This window comes from Pseudorasbora parva, chromosome 12, assembly GCF_024679245.1.
Source record: "Pseudorasbora parva isolate DD20220531a chromosome 12, ASM2467924v1, whole genome shotgun sequence".
Classification (NCBI taxonomy): domain Eukaryota; kingdom Metazoa; phylum Chordata; class Actinopteri; order Cypriniformes; family Gobionidae; genus Pseudorasbora; species Pseudorasbora parva.
Window position 1 is genome coordinate 45304232 of NC_090183.1, and position 23942 is coordinate 45328173.

The following is a 23942-nucleotide window of genomic DNA, read 5'->3' on the forward strand; positions in this document are numbered from 1 at the left end:
TTCAGGAATCACTCTTGTAGAGTCTCGTGAAGTTCAATGATTTCACAGCATTTATTAAACACTGATTTATAGTTTAGAGCAAAATGGAAGAAGACGGATGTCCAAATGCTCATTTTGTGGAGTATTCACATAAACAAAGTTAATTCTGTCTTCAGTGAAGGTGAACAGTGTGAGAATATCAGATGTGTATCAGTGGATGCGTTTACATGCACGTTCTTAAGCCGATTATGCCCAAAAAGCCGACAATGATCATGGTCATGTAAACGCAGTAACCCGTTTTCTTTTATCAGAGTAATGTCATAAACGGCGTAAGCATAAACCGGTCGGAACAGGTCGTTTTTTACATCTTACCTCGATTTCGCACTGCATGTAAACGCATTAACCTGCTTTCTGTCGGCTTACTGAAGTGTGCATGTGTGATAGGGGACAAAAACGCAAACTTACAGCAGATTTAAACGCATCCAGACAGAGCGAGCGAGCGTTTTGCATGAAATAAGGACATATATCACAAACACAGACTCTTTTAAGACCCTTTTCTCATGCAGCAGAAGTAGCCTATAGAGGTTCAGTCAAAACGCTGCATGACTGCATTAGGGATAATATGAGCCGTAAATCTCCCGCTGACACGGCGCACGCTTTATTTAACATCACAACTGACGTAACAATTGAAAAACTCAGAGTCAGATATGGACATTATTATTTTTGACGGCACTACAAGGAAATAAACCGGTTTATAAATAGTCATGTAAAAGCGGTTTAATTGCGTTGTCCGTTTACTGGTTTGCATGTAAACAGGGAAAACTGGTTATTTCAATAAGCTGATTTTTTGGAGTTATTAGCTTACTGGTGTGCATGGAAACGCACTCAGTGTATTGGATCCGTGCATTCATTCTTAAAGTGACAGCAGCTTTATAAAGAGCTTTGTAACTTTTCTACAAGTATTTAAATGAGTTTAAGTTAGTCGTATGCTAGTGTGTCAGATGGAGCATCACTGACTGGCTTAAACCATGATGGCATAATGTGCATTTATACAACAATAATACAATAATGCATTGACATAAAAAAGAAAATTTACTTTTGATACTTGAGTACCTTTAAAAAACAAATACTTCTGTACTTTAAATCAAGTTAAAATCGTTTTTTTACAACTTTCACTTGTAACGGAGTAATATTTGACCGGTAGCACTTTTACTTTTACTCAAGTAATGAAGTTGTGTACTTTGTCCACCTCTGGTCACATGGTTTGGGATTCACACTATAACACCCCAGTTACTTTTTAACATATACTACTGTTTAAAAGTTTGCATAGAATACATACAATTGATCAAAAAGCCTAAAGCACAATGAGGACACCAGAATAAAAAATATTCATGATTGTGAAGCAGGAAATGCTGAACTATTTTAGATGAACATGCTTATATTGTGTGCCACTGACTGATATTTAAAATAATGTAAGTCACTTTTTACTGGTAACAAGACATTTGCCTCTATCAGGACACACAAATATTGCATTATTATATGTTATATTCAACATTATATATAGTATTTAATGTAGCACTAACATTAAAACGCTGTATTTTTTTCATTGCAATATATTGTAACACTCCTAATTTACATGATTAAATGTTTATTTTATTTTATTATCAAAACTGATGAAGCAACACAACTTTTTTAACATTGATAATATATTATGTTGATTTGTGAAGGATCATGTGACACTAAAGGCAGGAGTAATGAGGATAAATTCAGCTTTGATCATAGGAATACGTTACACTTTATTATATATTCACATTGAAAACAGCTGTTTTAAAATTTAATAATATTTCACAATATTTATTGTATTTTGATCAAATAAATACAGCCTTGGTGCGCACAAGGGTCTTCTTTCATAAAACACTTTAGGGTTTTACCATCCCCAAACTTAAAAGTAGTGTATGCAAGTGTGTTAGTTTTCTTCTTAGTGTTATTTATTGGCAAATGCCATATATAATATCTCTCTTCCCCATAATGTAGTGCCTTAGGCCTGTGTAGTGTACGTGACAGTGTCTATATATACAGATGCTAGCAATGGTACAATAAAACCATCGCTGCTGTTATAATTGACAGAAAAAGCTGATAATGTATGGGGTGTAGGTGTTGCATGCAAACTACTGTTTGTCAGCCTTTTTAAAAACAAAACAAATACGGCTAGCCAAACATAGCTGGAGCATACTTGTTCTTTATTTACTGAAAAATGCAATTTCTAACATCTCCCTTTAACATACTGTAACAATTTAATTTAATTCATTAATAATGCAATCATATCACTTTTATAACATTTGTACCAGTATACCCACATTACTTTTCTTTCTAAGTTTAGCACTCTTATTATTAAAACAAAAATAATCTGTGTATTCTGCAAAGTATAGTCGTTACATGCTGTGTTGTTATTGTTAACTAAAACTAATTTAAATATAAATATAAGATGAAACATTTTGCTACTAAAAATTAAAAAAAGTTGAAATACTAAAATTACGGAAACTGTATAAATAAAATAAATTACATTTCAATATTACTATAAAAAACTAAAATGGCAATTTAAATAAAATATAAATATCGAAGCTAGTTCAAAATAATATTAAAAGCTATAATAGTATTACAATAATACTAAAATAAGAACAAAATAGAGCACCGAATAACCATTGTGTTACTTTGCATAAAAAGCAACAATGTAACATTTAATTTATAGAACTTTTATTACGTGTCGCGCGACAATGTAACGCATTACTTTTAGTGCCGGGCAATCGATTAATCGGTATTAATCGTATCCAAAAGAAAAGTTTGTGTTTACATAATATATTTTTCTGTACTGTGTGTAATTATTATGTATACATAAATACACACTCTTGCATTTATATATTTAAGAAATATTTGCATGTATATACTAAAGATATATGTTTTAGTGTTGAGCAATCGATTAATCGCGATGAATCGCATTCAAAAGAAAAGTTTGTGTTTACATAATATATGTTTCTGTACTGTGTATAATTATTGTGTATAGATAAATACACACTCTTGCATTTATATATTTAAGAAATATTTGCATGTATATACTAAAGATATATTTTTTAGTGTTGAGCAATCGATTAATCGCGATTAATCACATCCAAAAGAAAAGTTTGTGTTTACATAATATATGTTTCTGTACTGCATATTATTATTTTAAATATATAAATACACACTCATGCATGTATATATTTACGTAATTGCACACACACACACACACACACACACATATATATATATATACGTATATATGTGCAATTTCGTAAATATATATTTGTGTATATGTTTATTCATATACACATAAAAATTATAGACAGTACACACACATTTATTATTTAAAAACAAACTTTTATTTTGGATGCGATTAATCGATTGCCCAGCACTAGTTATTTTTAATAGTAGCATCTCCAACACTCATTGTGGGTGGAAACTCTAGCAGTGCGTAAGGTTGAGGAGGAAGAGGCAGCGAGTCTTGACAGTATCAGCGCCAGTGGCTGAATGCTGAACGCTTGGTTGGGCCCATCAGTCCTTCTGCTGCTCTGTGCTGGCCACAGCACACGGGGCTAATTGGGCCTTAACTGTCACTCCGCATCTTCTCAGAAAGCTTCCCAGGGGTCGGCCCACGCTACACACACACACAACAGCCCCTCCCCTCAGCTGGAGCTTTAGTCAGAGCCCGAATGAGTGCGACTGCTGCATTCACACCTCGTGCTGATCAGAGGCTCACATCAGTGACAAACGTGCATGGGGGGATTAAAGGGTTAGTTCACCCAAAAATGAAATGTCTGTCATTAACTCCTCCCCCTAATGTTGTTCCACACCCGTAAAACCTCCGTTCATCTTCAGACACGGTTTAAGATATTTTATATTTAGTCCGAGAGCGTATGCAAGTGTATGCACACTATACTGTCCATGTCCAGAAAGGGAATAAAAACATCATCACAGTAGTCCATATGAGACATCAGTGGGTTAATTAGAGTCTCTTGAAGCATCCAAAATACATTTGGGTCCAAAAATAACAAAAACTAAGACTTTATTCAGCATTGTCTTCTCTATCGGGTTTGTTTTCAATCCGCGTTCGCGACTGCGCAGTGACTGACGGGATATCTGGTGCGCGAGCTTCGTTTATAGTCTGAATGAGACTGCATCGAAATTTTTTATTTTTGATACGTCAAAAAATTCTAACTAACCCACTGATGTCTCATATGGACTTCTGTGATGATGTTTTTATTCCCTTTCTGGACATGGACAGTATAGTGTGCATACACTTGCATACGCTCTCAGACTAAATATAAAATATCTTAAACTGTGTGTGAAGATGAGCGGAGGTCTTACGGGTGTGGAACGACATTAGGGGGAGGAGTTAATGACAGACATTTCCTTTTTGGGTGAACTAACCCTTTAAATTATTGATCATGATTATTGGCACTGTCAGATGAGGCTGTTGTAATGGTATCTGATTTGACAAATACAATAAAGCAACCCTGGATGTTACATGGATTTTCCTACTAACAACACTGGGTTGTTACATCTGACCCAGGATCAGGGTAACACAAAAACTACCCAAACACTGGGTTGTTACATCTGACCCAGGATCAGGGTAACACAAAAACTACTCAAACATTGGGTTGTTACATCTGACCCAGGATCTGAGTAAAACAAAAACTACCCAAACACTGGGTTGTTACATCTGACCCAGGATCTGAATAAAACAAAAACTACCCAAACACTGGGTTGTTACGTCTGACCTAGGATCAGGGTTACACAAAAACTACCCAAACACTGGGTTGTTACGTCTGACCTAGGATCAGGGTTACACAAAAACTACTCAAACACTGGGTTGTTACATCTGACCCAGGATCAGGGTTACACAAAAACTACCCAAACACTGGGTTGTTACATCTGACCCAGGATCAGGGTTACACAAAAACTACCCGAACACTGGGTTGTTACATCTGACCCAGGATCTGAGTAAAACAAAAACTACCCAAACACTGGGTTGTTACATCTGACCCAGGATCTGAGTAAAACAAAAACTACCCAAACACTGGGTTGTTACGTCTGACCCAGGATCTGAATAAAACAAAAACTACCCAAACACTGGGTTGTTACGTCTGACCTAGGATCAGGGTTACACAAAAACTACCCAAACACTGGGTTGTTACGTCTGACCCATGATCTGAGCAAAAATTAACCCCGAAAAATTACCTAAAAGGCTAAACCCAAGATTTGGATTGAAAATGAACCCAATATTTTTTAGAGTGTATATGGCGCTTGTTTAGTGTTTTAGAGTCATTGCTAGACCATTCCTGTTCTGAGGCAGTGTTATTTTTAATATTATACTAGCATGTACTATTATAGCATTTAATTTATCATTTCATCATTTTTTTATATTCTTTTGTTATTCTGGGTACTTGCTAGGGTTTTTAGGTCATTGCTAGACACAGATAAGATGGTAACTTAGCACATTAATATTGAATGCAGCTGTGCAGTCACATGAATGCATATTTCGAGTATTTTACAAATGCTTGACTTGCTCATCCGATCAGAATAAAAAAAAAAGGAATGATAAGGGCAATCAAATTTAAACTCAAAGTCTTATGAAACTTTAGCCTCAGTTGGTGCTGGGAGCAATTATATTATCAGATTTTGGAGCATTATTCAAACTTAAGCAGTTAAATGGATCTGCTGTCAGATCATTTGGCACTCAGGGTGGAGTGTCCTGTTCTCAAGAACATCCTGTTTCACAGTCACTGCTTCCCATAATATATAGATGACATCTATAAGCTTGAGTGAGCGAAGCTGAAAATGAGAGAGGGTGGGTTTGGGGAAATGAGGTGCTCTTACGGTTAACACACAGATTCAAAACAACTTCTAATACTACATCCGAGCTGAGCACTAATATGCAGTGAGACGCAGCCAATATGTTGGCACACACTCACACTGCATCCCGTTCAAAATGGCTGTATCAGCATTTGTGCGTTAGTCACGGTAATGAACGTTCCTCGGACACAACTTCTGAAGTGTGTAATCTTATTGATGTAAAAAAGGATCTCCTATGCTATGCCAGTACCATGGCAGGATCAGGCATTACGGTGATATTCTTTGATGTGCATTTAATTGCAATGTAAAACAACATGGTAAATGAATAAAAGGAAGTGTGTGGAAGATTGTGGCCAAAACTGGTACTGCAGGTGTATCCCCCTCCCCCGACTCGAGGTTGCCAGATTGGCTGCAGGCTCAGCAGAACGTTTGTAGATCTGCAGCTGTGGTAACTAGAGCAGACCTGGCAACCCGGATGCCGAAACACTATGGACTCGTGATTGGTCGATAGGTGGAGGGCGGAGCTTCAGGCCAAAACTCAACATCAGTTGAGGGCTGCAACAAGAACTTTATAATGACAATATCCTGGCCGGACTACTATTGTCAGTGATAGAAGTATTTGAAATGAACATGATTTCTTATACATATCAGGGCCATTTTATGATTAATTGAAATACATTTCTTACACAGTTCCTTTAAAATGGCAAATTTTTAGTCCCGTACTTTATCAAAGTATTAAAACTCTGTATCATGCAAATTGATAAACGGAAATGTTTTGATGAATTAATGAATTCCACTTCATGAAACACTATATTTAATTCAAACAACTGTTGATTCAGTGCCATGGAGGTTTAATTGATAAAACTACTCAGTTTTAATTTAATTTATAAAAACTAGTTTCCGTAGTTTTACTTTTTGCCTAGCGAAAACAATTCAAACGTTAACGGCATAGTTCACCCAATAATGAAAATTCTGTCATTAATAACTCACGTGATGCGTAACACCAGAATGAACCTCATTGGTTCTCGAGAAGCTCAATCGTGATGCGTAACACCAGAAGGAACCTCATTGGTTCTCGAGAAGCTCAACCGTGATGCGTAACACCAGAAGGAACCTCATTGGTTCTTCAGAAGCTCAACCGTGATGCGTAACACCAGAATGAACTTCATTGGTTCTCGAGAAGCTCAATCGTGCTGCGTAACACCAGAATGAACCTCATTGGTTCTCGCGAAGCTCAATCGTGATGCGTAACACCAGAATGAACCTCATTGGTTCTCGAGAAGCTCAATCGTGATGCGTAACACCAGAATGAACCTCATTGGTTCTCGAGAAGCTCAATCGTGCTGCGTAACACCAGAATGAACCTCATTGGTTCTCGAGAAGCTCAATCGTGATGCGTAACACCAGAATGAACCTCATTGGTTCTCGAGAAGCTCAATCGTGATGCGTAACACCAGAATGAACCTCATTGGTTCTCGAGAAGCTCAATCGTGCTGCGTAACACCAGAATGAACCTCATTGGTTCTCGAGAAGCTCAAACGTGATGCGTAACACCAGAATGAACCTCATTGGTTCTTGAGAAGCTCAATCGTGATGCGTAACACCAGAATGAACCTCATTGGTTCTTGAGAAGCTCAAACGTGATGCGTAACACCAGAATGAGCCTCATTGGTTCTCGAGAAGCTCAACCGTGCTGCGTAACACCAGAATGAACCTCATTGGTTCTCGAGAAGCTCAATCGTGATGCGTAACACCAGAATGAACCTCATTGGTTCTTGAGAAGCTCAATCGTGATGCGTAACACCAGAATGAACCTCATTGGTTCTTGAGAAGCTCAAACGTGATGCGTAACACCAGAATGAACCTCATCGGTTCTCGAGAAGCTCAACCGTGCTGCGTAACACCAGAATGAACCTCATTGGTTCTCGAGAAGCTCAATCGTGATGCGTAACACCAGAATGAACCTCATTGGTTCTCGAGAAGCTCAAACGTGATGCTTAACACCAGAATGAACCTCATTGGTTCTCGAGAAGCTCAATCGTGATGCGTAACACCAGAATGAACCTCATTGGTTCTCGAGAAGCTCAATTGTGATGCGTAACACCAGAATGAACCTCATTGGTTCTCGAGAGACTCAATCGTGATGCGTAACACCAGAATGAACCTCATTGGTTCTTGAGAAGCTCAAACGTGATGCGTAACACCAGAATGAACCTCATTGGTTCTCGAGAAGCTAAATCGTGATGCGTAACACCAGAATGAACCTCATTGGTTCTCGAGAGACTCAATCGTGATGCGTAACACCAGAATGAACCTCATTGGTTCTCGAGAAGCTCAATCGTGATGCGTAACACCAGAATGAACCTCATTGGTTCTTGAGAAGCTCAAACGTGATGCGTAACACCAGAATGAACCTCATTGGTTCTTGAGAAGCTCAATCGTGATGCGTAACACCAGAATGAACCTCATTGGTTCTCGAGAAGCTCAACTGTGCTGCGTAACACCAGAATGAACCTCATTGGTTCTCGAGAAGCTCAATCGTGATGCGTAACACCAGAATGAACCTCATTGGTTCTCGAGAAGCTCAAACGTGATGCTTAACACCAGAATGAACCTCATTGGTTCTCGAGAAGCTCAATCGTGATGCGTAACACCAGAATGAACCTCATTGGTTCTCGAGAAGCTCAATTGTGATGCGTAACACCAGAATGAACCTCATTGGTTCTCGAGAAGCTCAAACGTGATGCATAACACCAGAATGAACCTCATTGGTTCTTGAGAAGCTCAATAGTGATGCGTAACACCAGAATGAACCTCATTGGTTCTCGAGAAGCTCAAACGTGATGCTTAACACCAGAATGATCCTCATTGGTTCTTGAGAAGCTCAAATGTGTACATCAGTGGTAGTTGCATAGCTGTCAATGGAGCGACAGAAATCTCTCAGATTTCACCAAAAAGATCTTAATTTGAGTTCCGAAGATAAACGAAAGTCTTATGGGTATGAAACGACATGACGGTGAATAAATTATGACAGAGTTTTCATTGTTGGGTGAACTATCCCTTTAATACTATAAGGTTTGTTTTGTTTGTTTTGACTTGATTGTATTTAAATGTGTTTAAAGTAAGCCGTCCTTCATGCACATTTTTAACACTGGCAGTGTGACTGAAACAGCCCACAGCTCAGTGTGTTAATCTTTCAGCACTTCTGCAGAAATCCTGTTTAAAAATAATTTTGTGTTTGAGTGAGCGGTCAAACATGCTTTCCACAGATGGCTATATGAGTCTCTTCATAATTTATATGCTAACGGAAGATGTCAGGAGAAACGTATCTTCAGATGGCAAGTGAAAGATGCGCACGGGGGAAAAGAAGTGGGCGGCAAATGCTTTCACCTGTCAGGGAACGTCTGAGACTTTATAGCCCGTTCCACACACAGGCTCTGCATGTTCACTGAGCTTTGCTGCAAATTAGAGGCATTGGCTATTCCTTTTCCCCCCGAAAATCAATCTTTGTTTGCATTTGCATGGGACGTTATAATTCCTGCATTCTTGTAATCACATGCACATTTAAAGGGGTGGTTGCATGTGATTTGACTTTTTTAACTTTAGTTAGTGTGTAATGTCGCTGCTTGAGCATAAACAGTCTCTGCAAAGTTACAGCGCTGAAAGTTCACTGCAAACGGAGATATTGTCTTTTAAAGTTACGGCAGTTTATTGCCTACAAAAATGGCCGGTTTGGACTACAACGAGCTTCTTCCTGGGTTGGTGACATCATAAACCCTTGCTAGTCTCCGCAGATGTGACTTCTGCCCGTAATGGGAAGGGGCGTGGCCTTAACCTGTGCTTGGCACTTCAGCCAATAAAAATACAGTGTTAAAAAAAAAGAAGTATTAAGACGTGTTATACTGCGCCCCATAAACACAACCAAGCCTAGAAAAAAACCACGGAACCACCGCTTTAATGTAAAAATCCTACTTACATTATAAGTTCACCACAGGAAACATAAAACACTTAAACAAGGTCGTTTATGACCCATTTAAAAATGTTATATAATTAAATAAAGACTGACAACCTTAGTTTTAATAGAGTAGACAATAGCTTTTTTAATGCGTAGATTTTCAAAAAATAAAACAAGATATGTTTAGTTTAATTTGCTTTATGCATATAAAGTTTGAAGTAATACAGCGTATACTCCAGCGTTTGAGGGGTAAAAGGTGTGTTATTCAACTGCAACACAGTGCAGTTGAGCTCTGTTGACATTTGGCAACTAACGTTATGCGTCGCTCCGTTGCTCTGATTGTCGGTCTGTCCAATTGATGTCTGTCCTGGTTGGGTTGAAACACGTCCCATTATCACAGCCTAATGGAGCATCAGACTCATATTCTGACTAGACATCAGGCTAGCATTTGGTGATTGGTATCATATGAATTGCAGAATGGCCAGATATGGGTTGCTCAGAATAAGACGGTGATCATATCCTGATCTCATGGCTTCCTCTGTGGTGTCGGTCACTCCGGTCACATGGGACGAGGCAGAGCTGTATGAAATCTTTATTACCCTACTTCACATTCTCTCAAGATGCTGGCTTCTACATATTCACTCATTAGGTTGGACATTGTGTGATGTTCCTTATTGCTGTCTCTGCAGAATGAAAACGCTCGCCTTTCATGAACTGTTTTTGGAAGTCTGTGGCTTGAGGCTATGACTGCAATAACTCTCTCTCTCTCTCTCTCTCTCTCTCTCTCTCTCTCTCTCTCTCTCTCTCTCTCTCTCTCTCTCTCTCTCTCTCTCTCTCTCTCTCTCTCTCTCTCGGAGTGAATTCCTCAAAAACAAACGTCTACACATTTAGAAGAAATATGCACATTTTTAGACAGTATACGAATGCTAAAGTTCTGGTTACAATGTATGTTTGTAATGCAAAAACTCTGTTAAAGGAATATTCTCGCAAGATCATGCTGTTGATTACAACAGAGCAAATGCATTGACAGAAATCGATTTAAAGGCACAATATGTAATTTGTGTGTGTGTGTGTGTGTGTGTGGGGGGGGGGGGGGGGGGGTCAAACAATAAGACTAACTGTGTTGAGCTGGAGAACAATCATTAGTTTCTGTCCACCAATCACCCAAACAGTGTCTAATAAAACACATCAGATATTAAAGCGGCGATATTGTTTTCATGGTTACTACATAATAATATATTCATTTTATATTTAAAATCCCAAAATGTTACATAGTGTGCCTTTAAGGCCTGTTCACAACAAGTCCGATATGATATGATTGACACAAAAATGTAAAAGGTAACACTTTCCTATAAGGTTTCATTTGTGAATGTTCATTAATGTATTATTGTTCATTAATGCCAATCATTACTTGCCGCTTGTAACACAACACAACACAACACAACACAACACAACACATCACATCACAACACACAACAAACACAACACAACACAACACACAACAAACACAACACAACACAACAAACACAACACAACACAACACAACACAACACAACACAACAAACACAACACACAACAAACACAACACAACACAACACAACAAACACAACACACAACAAACACAACACAACACAACACAACACACAACAAACACAACACAACACAACACAACAAACACAACACACAACACACACAACACAACACAACACAACAAACACAACACACAACAAACACAACAAACACAACACACAACACACAACAAACACAACACCACACACCACACAACACACAACACAAAAAAGCGCCTTTTTTTGACAGCTTGTCTGTGATACGAAATGGATGCCAGTTTGGTTGTATGTGCCAATGCGATTGCCCGTGTAGTTGCAAACGCAAATAAATGTGAAATAAAGCGTCATCATGTTTTAAAGAAGTGTGGCTTGATTAATCGTGGTGGAGATAACAGATGATGGACACAGCACAGTAACAAAACAGACATTTAAAGTTACACACACATCACAAGTGTAGTGTGCGAACTCTAAACACAACAGTAACACACGTAGGTTTGTGTGTGTGGTTTGGGTTTCAGAGATGTTTAGATAACTATAAAAGGGTTCACATGTTCCCATGAACATCCTTAGATCTATTTAATTACTTCAGTTTATTTCTTTATTTACAAATGGAAGCATTTAAACTGTTAAAATAACCTAGGCTAAACCTATATCAGTTTAAATACTTCAATTAGTTTTTATATTATAGGCTGTTATAATTATATTATACGCCTAATAAATAATTGATCTCACAAGGGGATTGTTTACCGATCCTTGCCATTTAAAAGCAAAAAAACAACAAAACGAGTGTGTGTGTGTGTGTGTGTGTGTGTGTGTGTGTGTGTGTGTGTGTGTGTGTGTGTGTGTGTGTGTGTGTGAGTGTGTGTGTGTGTGTGTGTGTGTGTGTGTGTGTGTGTGTGTGTGTGTGTGTGTGTGTGTGAGTGTGTGTGTGTGTGTGTGTGTGTGTGTGTGTGAGTGTGTGTAGATGAAGTTCATGCATTCATGTCCTCATATAGAGGCTGAAAACACACACACACACACACACACACACACACACACACACACACACACACACACACACACACACACACACACACACACACACACACACACACACACACACACACACACACACACACACACACACACACACACACACACACACACACACACACACACACACACACACACACTTGTTTTTGTGATATATGGGGACTCTCCATAGGCGTAATGGTTTTTATACTGTACAAACCGTATTGTCTATCCCCTTACACTGCCCCTGCCCCTAAACCTACCCATCTCACACACACACACACACACACACACACACACACACACACACACACACACACACACACACACACACACACACACACACACACACACACATGTTGGTCTATGTGGTTTACAAGGACTCTCCATAGGCGTAATGGTTTTTATACCGTACAAACCGTATTGTCTATCCCCTTACACTGCCCCTGCCCCTAAACCTACCCATCACACACACACACACACACACACACACACACACACACACACACACACACACACACACACACACACACACACACACACACACACACACACACACACACACACACACACACACACACACACACACACACACACACACACTGCCCCTGCCCCTAAACCTACCCATCACAGGAAACATTCTGCATTTTTACATTTTAAAAACACATCACTTAGTATGATTTATAAGATGTTTTCCTCATGGCAACCAAAATAATTTCCCCACAAGGATTTCAGATATTGCCATCTTTTTGGAGACATTTTGTCCCCATAGTTGGGTGTACCAGGCCACACAAACACACACATAAGGATTCATTTTAATGAGCTTTAATATTCACACACACACTAGTCAATATCGCCGTCTGATTTAAGTGTGCTGACCTGCTCAGAAAATTGATTTGCGGCGCACAACATCCAGCATGATGCAGAATCGGATTTTATCTGTGGGACTTTGGAAGAGCATGAATCGTGAAGAAGAAGACCAGGGACTAGTGCTAATAAAGTAAATCAAATGTCAATGTTGGCATTAGGCCGAGGTTGAGTCTAAATGCCAGACGTTTGAACTGTAAGATGCCTGTGCTTCTGAACACGTATGACGGGATGAAGCCTGAATGTGCACAGCTCAGGGACTCTGGGATGAGGATGCATTGTGCATTCTATAATGGATAGACACGAGAAGTGTACAGAAGGAAGTCGGTACAGTATGTAGGTTAGTTGCGTGGGGGAAATGCAAAGACCTGTATGGCTGGAGGCGATCTAGCACGTGGACCGTGGCATCTGACTGCTAAATGAATCTTGGGGCTTGCCAGCGTGTTGATGCCACAAGCACACAGCAGATGACTTTGCCAGACTTTAAATATTACATCAAAAACCAGCATTTTTCTATTTCAGGCCTCTCCTAAAAGTTTATTGATTGGAGAAGCTTTTTTCTATTGAAGCTTTAATGTGCTTTCGGTTTTCTTCTGTAGTCGGTGTGGTTTGGGTGTATCGCTGAGGGTGACTGGCTTATTCATTTATTTATTTGACCTTTGCTTACAAAAAAATGTGGCAGCTGTGGTTGCCTGAATAATTCTGTCAAAAATACAGTAGAAATATAAACAATTACAACCGTTACACTTTACAGTATAAAACAGTAATTCACTAACAAAGTTGGAATCATCTTGGAAAAAATGTGCCTTTTTCCACAAAGTTTGTGTGCATTCAAAGTGTATTACATCCAAGGGACACATTTCTAGTAATTGTGCAGTTGATCCTCGTATTGTATTTTCAGAAAGTTTGGGGATATTTTTCCTCTCCCCAAATTTGTCACAACCGAAACACAATAATATATCTTTTAATAAGAAGGGTTATATAGATTTTGTTTGCATCTTCTTCCAAGCTTTATAATGGCAGTGACTGGTTCTCTTTTTTGAAGTCTATAATATTATATCTATCCATCATAAAAGTGCATCTATCCATTATAAAAGTGCATCTATCCATTATAAAAGTGCATCTATCCATTATAAAAGTGCATCTATCCATTATAAAAGTGCATCTATCCATCATAAAAGTGCATCTATCCATTATAAAAGTGCATCTATCCATCATAAAAGTGCATCTATCCATTATAAAAGTGCATCTATCCATCATAAAAGTGCATCTATCCATCATAAAAGTGCATCTATCCATCATAAAAGTGCATTTATCCATCATAAAAGTGCATCTATCCATTATAAAAGTGCATCTATCCATCATAAAAGTGCATCTATCCATTATAAAAGTGCATCTATCCATCATAAAAGTGCATCTATCCATCATAAAAGTTCATCTATCCATCATAAAATTGCATCTATCCATCATAAAAGTGCATCTATCATCATAAAAGTGCATTTATCCATCATAAAAGTGCATCTATCCATCATAAAAGTTCATCTATCCATCATAAAAGTGCATCTATCCATCATAAAAGTTCATCTATCCATCATAAAAGTGCATCTATCCATCATAAAAGTTCATCTATCCATCATAAAAGTGCATCTATCCATCATAAAAGTTCATCTATCCATCATAAAAGTTCATCTATCCATCATAAAAGTGCATCTATCATCATAAAAGTGCATCTATCCATCATAAAAGTGCATCTATCATCATAAAAGTGCATCTGTCCATCATAAAAGTGCATCTATCATCATAAAAGTGCATCTATCCATCATAAAAGTGCATCTATCATCATAAAAGTGCATCTATCCATCATAAAAGTGCATCTATCCATCATAAAAGTGCATTTATCCATCATAAAAGTGCATCTATCCATCATAAAAGTGCATCTATCATCATAAAAGTGCATCTATCATCATAAAAGTGCATCTATCATCATAAAAGTGCATCTATCCATCATAAAAGTGCATCTATCATCATAAAAGTGCATCTATCCATCATAAAAGTGCATCCATCCATCATAAAAGTGCATCTATCCATCATAAAAGTGCATCTATCATCATAAAAGTGCATCTATCCATCATAAAAGTGCATCTATCATCATAAAAGTGCATCTATCATCATAAAAGTGCATCTATCATCATAAAAGTGCATCTATCCATCATAAAAGTGCATCTATTCATCATAAAAGTGCATCTATCCATCATAAAAGTGCATCTATCATCATAAAAGTGCATCTATCATCATAAAAGTGCATCTATCATCATAAAAGTGCATCTATCATCATAAAAGTGCATCTATTCATCATAAAAGTGCATCTATTCATCATAAAAGTGCATCTGTCCATCATAAAAGTGCATTTATCCATTATAAAAGTGCATCTATCCATCATAAAAGTGCATCTATCATCATAAAAGTGCATCTATCATCATAAAAGTGCATCTATCCATCATAAAAGTGCATCTATCATCATAAAAGTGCATCTATCCATCATAAAAGTGCATCTATCCATTATAAAAGTGCATCTATCCATCATAAAAGTGCATCTATCATCATAAAAGTGCATCTATCCATCATAAAAGTGCATCTATTCATCATAAAAGTGCATCTATCATCATAAAAGTGCATCTATCATCATAAAAGTGCATCTATCCATCATAAAAGTGCATCTATCATCATAAAAGTGCATCTATCCATCATAAAAGTGCATCTATCATCATAAAAGTGCATCTATCATCATAAAAGTGCATCTATTCATCATAAAAGTGCATCTATTCATCATAAAAGTGCATCTGTCCATCATAAAAGTGCATTTATCCATTATAAAAGTGCATCTATCCATCATAAAAGTGCATCTATCATCATAAAAGTGCATCTATCCATCATAAAAGTGCATCTATCATTATAAAAGTGCATCTATTCATCATAAAAGTGCATCTATTCATCATAAAAGTGCATCTGTCCATCATAAAAGTGCATTTATCCATTATAAAAGTGCATCTATCCATCATAAAAGTGCATCTATCATCATAAAAGTGCATCTATCCATCATAAAAGTGCATCTATCATTATAAAAGTGCATCTATTCATCATAAAAGTGCATCTATTCATCATAAAAGTGCATCTGTCCATCATAAAAGTGCATTTATCCATTATAAAAGTGCATCTATCCATCATAAAAGTGAATAAAAGCCAAAAGAGTAACTCGCTGGCGTGATGTACGGGAGCATTGCAAGCTTTGATGGCTCTCGTGGATTGGGCTGGGCAACAAACTCAAGCCCCTCTTCTCTTATATCAAAATCCTCCGCCATTTCTCTTTAATAATTCTTGTTTTAGACTTTCATTTATGACCAGTGTTTCGTTTTGCTCTATCCTCTGCGCTTCTGCCTTCCTCAATATGTACATGTCAATGTGTAAATAGATTCATACGGTGGAACGTTCCATGAAAATGAAATGTCTCGATAGATCTTTTACAATTTTCCCCTGTATATTGTATAGGAACTTTTCCGTAGCGCTTTTACAGTTTTACAGTTAAAATGACACTCATTTTTTACAGTATTGCCTGTTTTGGGACCAACACCAAGTGTGAGTTTCTCCTAAAATAGTCTTTTTTCTTTTTTTTTACTAGAAATACAGAACTACTCATTCTTCTACATTTGAGATCTTCTGCATTCAGATACAGTTGTTTTGGCCAACAGCACATGAATTATGAATTCAAACCAGTTCTAACAAAGTACAATGAAGAGAGTAACCTGTCATGGCAGATTACAGTAAAATTAAACATTTAACTCTTCTTTTCTTGATGTTGTATCGTAGATTGAAAAGATCATGACTCAAATTGCCGACATCGAGATCTCCAAGGAGCATCAACCTGCATTGGAAGGTAAATATGAGAGATTCTTTCTTCTGTTGAACACTAAAGAAGATATTTTGAAGAGCCAAACAGTTTCTGGTCCCCATTGAGTATTATTCCCCGTACTGTAAGTCAATAGGGCCTAGTCTCAGCCCAGCGACCACTGGCTGAATGCCTGATGCATATGGGACACTTAACTGGACACACTTCAGGATTATCCAGTCGTCATCTGATTAGTTGAATTATCCAGGAGATGTGTGTGTCCCGTTCTTAAAGGGGCGGTGAAATGCTGTTTCATGCATACTGAGCTCCACTGTTAAAGACTTGGATTCCCATCCTAAACATAGACAAAGTTTCAAAAACTAATGTTGGACGTTTGATGGAGTATTTCTGTGTCAAAAACACTCCTTCCGGTTTCTCACAAGTTTCGGAGAGTTTTTTTCGAGTATGGGTCGACTTGACGTTAATAGAGCGGAAGGTCCTTGTATGGGCCGTACGGGCTCTTCTCCCGGTAGGGTGCGCGCGCGTGACTAGAGCGAGAGAGGAAATGCACGCCCATAAACACTCGCTCAGCTGCAGATCCAGTCGTCCGTGAACACTTCTGTCGCGCCGCAAAAAAAAAAAAAAAAGAAAAAAAAAAAAAATGCGCTCCACTTTATTCCTACGGGTGATGTCAAACGACTTTAACGTGCATTTGAACGACACGATCGTGTAACGTTACAGTTAATTTATCAGTGGCGCATGCGATCTATGGTGTGTGTTTAAATACATTTGTTTAGCTGACCACTATAGGTGTCCGTTTGTTTATTGTAAAACCACCCAAATATAAACCTAGCGTTCTCACAGAGCATGCTTCGTCATTCAAATGCGCTAACGGTTACTCCATTGCTTTTTTATACACTAGTCTGACGTGCAAAACCGTTTTGCTTGCTACTTCTAAGGTCTAGTCGCATACAATAGTCCATAAACCGAATCATGTCCTCATAAACTGCGAGTAAACACACACAAATGTTGACAGGCCACTAAATACAGTCCATACCACAGAGACGGACGTCCTGCTGCTGCTGCTTCACCTGTTCAGTTTATTTCTGCCTCCGAATCTGATTCTGGATCATATCTGTATTAGCTGAATCTGATCGATAGCGATGGTTTATTTAGGGTAACGTTTTCTTCTCCACGCTTGAGGACGTCACCGCTTTGTTCGCGCTCGTCATTCTTTAGCTCCGCCCACACGATACGCCTCCAGCCGCTAATTTTTTTCCGGAAAGACTCGGTACAGCCCATATTTCTTTTATAAATATAATAAAACTAAAGACTTTTCGGAGATATGAAGGATGCAATACTACTCTATAGACCCTTTTACTGTTTGTATACAATGATGACGTAGCAACGTATGCGCGCGCATTTTGGCAACAAACTGTGGCGAGAATCAGCAGCATGTCAAGCTACGTGAGCGGATTAAGCAACACAAACCGAGAAAGTTATTTTAAAAAGTTGACTTTATCAAATGGTATTCGGCTACCAGATCCGCGTACTATAGTGGAGTGGATAGACGTTAGCAGATGGCCAGATATAACTTAGTGGTCGTATTTAGTTGAGAAACCGAGCGTGTACACCCGAGACAAGCATATAAATCACTGGATGCTTAGGAATACGTTGTCTGTGGGCATGTAAGTTACAGAATGTCCAATACAATTTTCTACATTTATTCTTATCCTTCACACAGACATACATTTATCATTTTCCTTACATTTTATGTTATTGATTCGTGTCGACACTTCTGTTTAAAGTTTAATTTTGTAATGCTATAACGTTAGTACTTTAATAGCAACTATGTTGCTTGCATACATTTCTCAGATGGTTATTTTGCAATTAAACTATTAATAAAATCATTACAAATGAAGTTGATAAGTACTGTGATTATTGATATGATAATCTGGGGGTGGGGGTACATTATACACACCAGTGGCAGCCAATGTTGGGAGGTTTATTATAAATAATTAAGTTTCAAGTGCAGTAAATGTTTTACAAATGATTTTTTTTATGCGAGCATTTTTATGTCTTCGTTCCAATCAATGCATTTAATCGCCTGCGTACCGCCGGTTCTTCTGAAACGGCCGTGATCCTGTCAGAATCCTATAAAACTTAAGCCCATTGGTGGAATAGCGATTAGTGCAACCAAAAACGAAACAGCCAGATGCTGGGAATACATTTTGATGCTGGGAAACCGTTTTGATAAACTTTCGGAGTTGCTCACACGTTAGAACCACTAGGGAACAACACCACTTCCGTTGCCAAAATGCGCGCGCAACTCTTTGATCACGTGGGCTGTAAAAGGGTCTATAGGTACTCAAGATTGACATGAGATTGACTGAAACTGAGTGTTTCACCGCCCCTTTAAAGGCAAACTGAGTGTTTCACCCCCCCCCCCCCCCCTTTAAAGGCCCGCTGAAGTGTTTTGAAACGCGCCGCATTATTCAATGTGTTGACGTGATTTCCCCTGAAACGCCTCCAGCTGTTAGCAGCTCCTCCCCTTTTTTGAAACAGCCAATAGCGTTTCGTTAATATTAATATACAGTTTGACTAGAGCCTTTCTGTTTGGTAAAGTCAGTTTCCTCTAACCATTTATCATCATAATCTCCTCCATATCGCTTTGAAATACAGCATTCTGTGCAGAGTGTAAATGGGCCCGATATGTTTGTTGTCTTCGCCGACTCGCGCATATGATTCGCTCTCGTGTCTCTAATCAACGGCTCTGGTCTAGACTATGTGTGTGTGCTGCAGTGCGTGAAAACAGACTTTATGCACCTCAACTGAAGGCATATTTACACTGAATCGTTTCCTATCACATATATAGTGTCCTATGTGCCTTTCACCGTGTAGAAATTAGTAAATGTGTTAAAAACTGACCGATTTCAGCCGCAGCTTCAGCAGCGTAGGGGGCGGGGCTTTAGATTCTAGAGAGCATTTGATTGGACAGTCTGCGATGATGTCATCAAAATCTGTGATTCGTTTCAACAGAAGTGAGAGACTGTAAGTTTTGAATGCTTATATTTCCTAAATGTGAATTTTGTCATTGCTTTGGAACACACCAGCTTATTCATAACTTTAAGGCTGACATTGTCACACTAAAAGCTAAAAAAAATAATTTTTGATTTTAGTGGTTCTTCTTTACACAATCAACCAGTAAACAAAGATGCCATGAAGCCAAACCCTCTCTTGGAAAAAGAGAGACGTTTTGTTTTCAACTGTGACATTGGGCATCAATGTCATCAAAGCTACTTCATAGTAATTTGCACGTAAAATGGACCTTTACGAAAACTAGATTCACAGACGCTTTATAGACCACGGATTAGCTAGTTAAACGTGTATATTTATGAGTTACAAACATTGGTTAATAGGGCACGTGCATGCTCATTTATAATTTGCATAATCCCCGCCCATGAGTTTAATCTACACAAATGACGTGTCCAGGAACGCTGGAATCTTCTGGACTTCCGTCTCAGGTTTGGCTGCAATATTTTGCATGAATGCTAAAGAGACTAATTGTCCATATGCCTAGCCATATTCAATTATTGTGTGTTCACCAAAGCATCTGTAGCCAGCTAAAAACGCCTGGTGCTCTTCTGAAAACTGCCAGCTGCTGGCGCTTGATGTTTTTACAGCTGAGATACTTTGGTTGCAATGAATATCCATGGCAGTAATGTGTCAGTATCTCATTTAGAAGAATATTGCTTGAATATAAAAATGCAGTAACTCCTCAGTCGTTGTACAAGTAGGATGATTGGTCGGTGTAGTATTTGTCCCGCCCCTCCTCCACTGTGATTGGACGGCTGGGTAAAAAGTGACAAGCGTTGCCTATTACCCAAAGTTGAACAGTTAAAAAAAAATACAGGGCAAACTGGTGAAATATTATTAAGGTACACAGTGCATCAATGTGCAATGCCATCAGTTTGCCTAAATTACAACACAACATTCAAACATTTACACGTGATAGGGAGCAGATGTACATTTCTTTCGTACCAACTAACATTTTCAAAATACGATATTTTCGTGAATCCGATAAAAATTGACATCAGAATGATTTACACTCAAATTTGTTCTGCTTTTGTTTCATAAATGAGTGCTTATCAGGTTTACACGCCGGTCTGTTATTGTAGGGAAATCAATGTTAAATTTCCACGCCCCTAAACATGACGCGGAAACAAAACGAACTGTGATTGGTCGCTTTACATGTCAGTCAGACGGCCTTCGGGCCAATGAAAGCTGCGATGGAACTTCTGCTGTCAGTCTGTGAGTAAGTGATGACAGAATTTTAGATTTTTGTGTGAACTATCCTTTTAAGGATTTTGTTTTTACAATCTTAAAGGGATAGTTCACCCCAATGTGTAAAGCAGGCACGGCGTTATGGGTGGGCCTTACGGGCCTAGGCCCACCCACTTTTCAACAGGCCCACCCAAAACTTTTCTTTAAAAAAAATATGTCACTAAAATGATGGCACTTGGTAGGTTTGTATATCCCATCCACCGCACTAGCCATTATTTTTATTGGAAGGAGACTTAGTTTACTTAAGCGGCACGGATATGAGGTGTGTGTGTGAGTGTCTGTGTGTGTGTGTTTCAGATCTGCTTCAAGGTCTTTATGATAATATAGCATTTCTGCGTTTAGAATCCAGTATTACTCTAATCCTCTTGTCTTTTATGAGTTTAATAAAGAACTCCGTCTCGTCTTCTCTCCAAACAAACCGAAACCGTCATCTGTAAAAAATGATCGACTTTTACGCGCGCCAGGTTGACGGAGAAGAGCGAAATGTTTGAAATTGCATGGTAACTCATGTTTTGTTTAATTTTTTTTTTTTTTACCACTTTTGTTATTTTGGCTTGACATTTCGTTTGTTGGGCATATGAACTGAATTTAGAAATGCGAAAAGAAAAAATTGGCATTTAATAAACACATTTTTTTTCATGAAGACCGCGTTTGGAGTGAGTGCATGCAAAATAATTAGTTCGTTGAGTCCACAAATAAAAGTAGACAGTTTATAGTTTATAATTATGTCTTGAACTCATCTCTATAGCTACAAATGACAGAGTATTGTGAATAGTTTCTATGGGAGTTTTTTTTGCAAAATTGCCGTGTTTCCTCAATTCGCAGTTTCAATTTGCGCAATTTGAAGGGTAATGGAAACGCGACTCTCGACTTTGATGAAATCATTGACATTTTCAAGAACAAACCCCGCCAACTAGCCTACTCCTGTAATTTCGGAGAGATAATAAAGGCCCTATACCTTTTCTTTTCTCTTTAATAATTTTATTTGCAACGAATTGAATATTCTTCTCATGTTCTCTCTTCTTCCCATGCTATTTTCACATTTGGCAATCTTTTAAGCCTGTCTTTTGACGCAAAAATATGAGTGTAATTTAGCCAATCCAGTTGTTATAAGTTCACAATTATGAGATATAAACTCGCAATTGCATGACATAAAGTCAGAATTGTGACTTTATAACTCGCAATTGTGAGAAAAAAAAAGTCAAATTGTGAGATAAAAAGTGAAAAATATAGCTTCCATATAAGCTATAACAGTATATCAGTCAGTCAGTCATTTTTATTAGGTTAAACAGTGACTTGATAACGTTTTTAATTTAAGGCCCACCCACAATTGGTCTGGCCCATCCAAAACTGGAATCCTGCCGCCGTGCCTGGTGTAAAGTCTTCTTTAACTTACCTTCAAGTCGTTCCAACCGGTCAACTATTGTTTTCTTTGGAGAATGCTTTGTATGGCAGAACTTTATGATATCAAAGCTTAACAAGTATGAAATATCACCTAACAAAGTACTAAACTAAATGGTACTAAAGTTGCTGAAAAAGCCACTGGAAGCTGTGCATCTTTTGTGTGTTGCATAAATGCATATTATTGTTTTCTTTCCTTGAAGAGATAGTTCACCCAAAAAATGTATCTTGAATCATCATTTACTCACCCTCAAGTTGAGTTTCTTACAAAAGAAGATATTTTGAAGATACTCAGAGTAGGTATATGCTATGGAAGTCAATGGCAACGTCAACAGTAAACCAACATTCTTCAAAATATCTTCTTTTGTGTTCAGCAGAAGAAAGAAACTCGTACGGGTTTGGAACAACATGAGGGTGGGTAAATAATGACAAAATTGTCATTTTTGTGTGAACTGTCCCTTTAAGAGAAGGACCAAATGCGTACCATGTAGAGGGAAATTAAAATATTAAATGCATGTTAAAGGCAAAAACATTATGAGATTAAGTGCCATTTTTGACAGCCTTATTATAAGCAATCATATTAGTTATGTTCACTGTATATGTCTAAGCACAGTAGTATATCCTCTGAATCATCCCTCAAGTCAGAACTATTTCATTAGCGTCTTTAACTACCAATGGCTTTCCTCTCGCCCACATGGTCTCACTTTTCACCCCAATTTGGTCTGATATTTTTGTACCTGATATTTTGACACAGACACCCTCCGGTACACAATGGGCACCAAGGGCCTACTTTAAAGAGACGAGCTGACGATCCTTTTACTGTGGCCACAGTAATTAGGACTTGATATTCTTTTCTTTTTGAGCGGAGCTTCCAAGGTAGTTGCTATATGTGGAGCGACAGCACTATATTATAATGGACTTTTTTAGGAGAGATACAATTATTTAGAAAGTACAGCAGAGAATGGCCTCAAAGGATCAGACAGCACTATTGTTCTGCGAGAGACTGTCCTTAAAATTCTCACAGGAGTAATGAGACGCTTGTTGA

At 38.2% G+C, this 23942-nt stretch overlaps 1 protein-coding gene across 4 annotated transcripts in view; it reads left to right on the forward strand.

Moving 5' to 3' along the window:
- The window catches only part of anks1ab (ankyrin repeat and sterile alpha motif domain containing 1Ab), a 119343-nt gene that overhangs the window by 61862 nt on the left and 33539 nt on the right, over positions 1–23942 (forward strand). For all 4 annotated transcript variants that reach the window (XM_067460476.1, XM_067460474.1, XM_067460472.1 and 1 more), the window contains one exon: positions 17134–17200. In XM_067460476.1, the coding sequence (XP_067316577.1) occupies positions 17134–17200 (67 nt within the window). The remainder of the gene's footprint in view (positions 1–17133; positions 17201–23942) is intronic.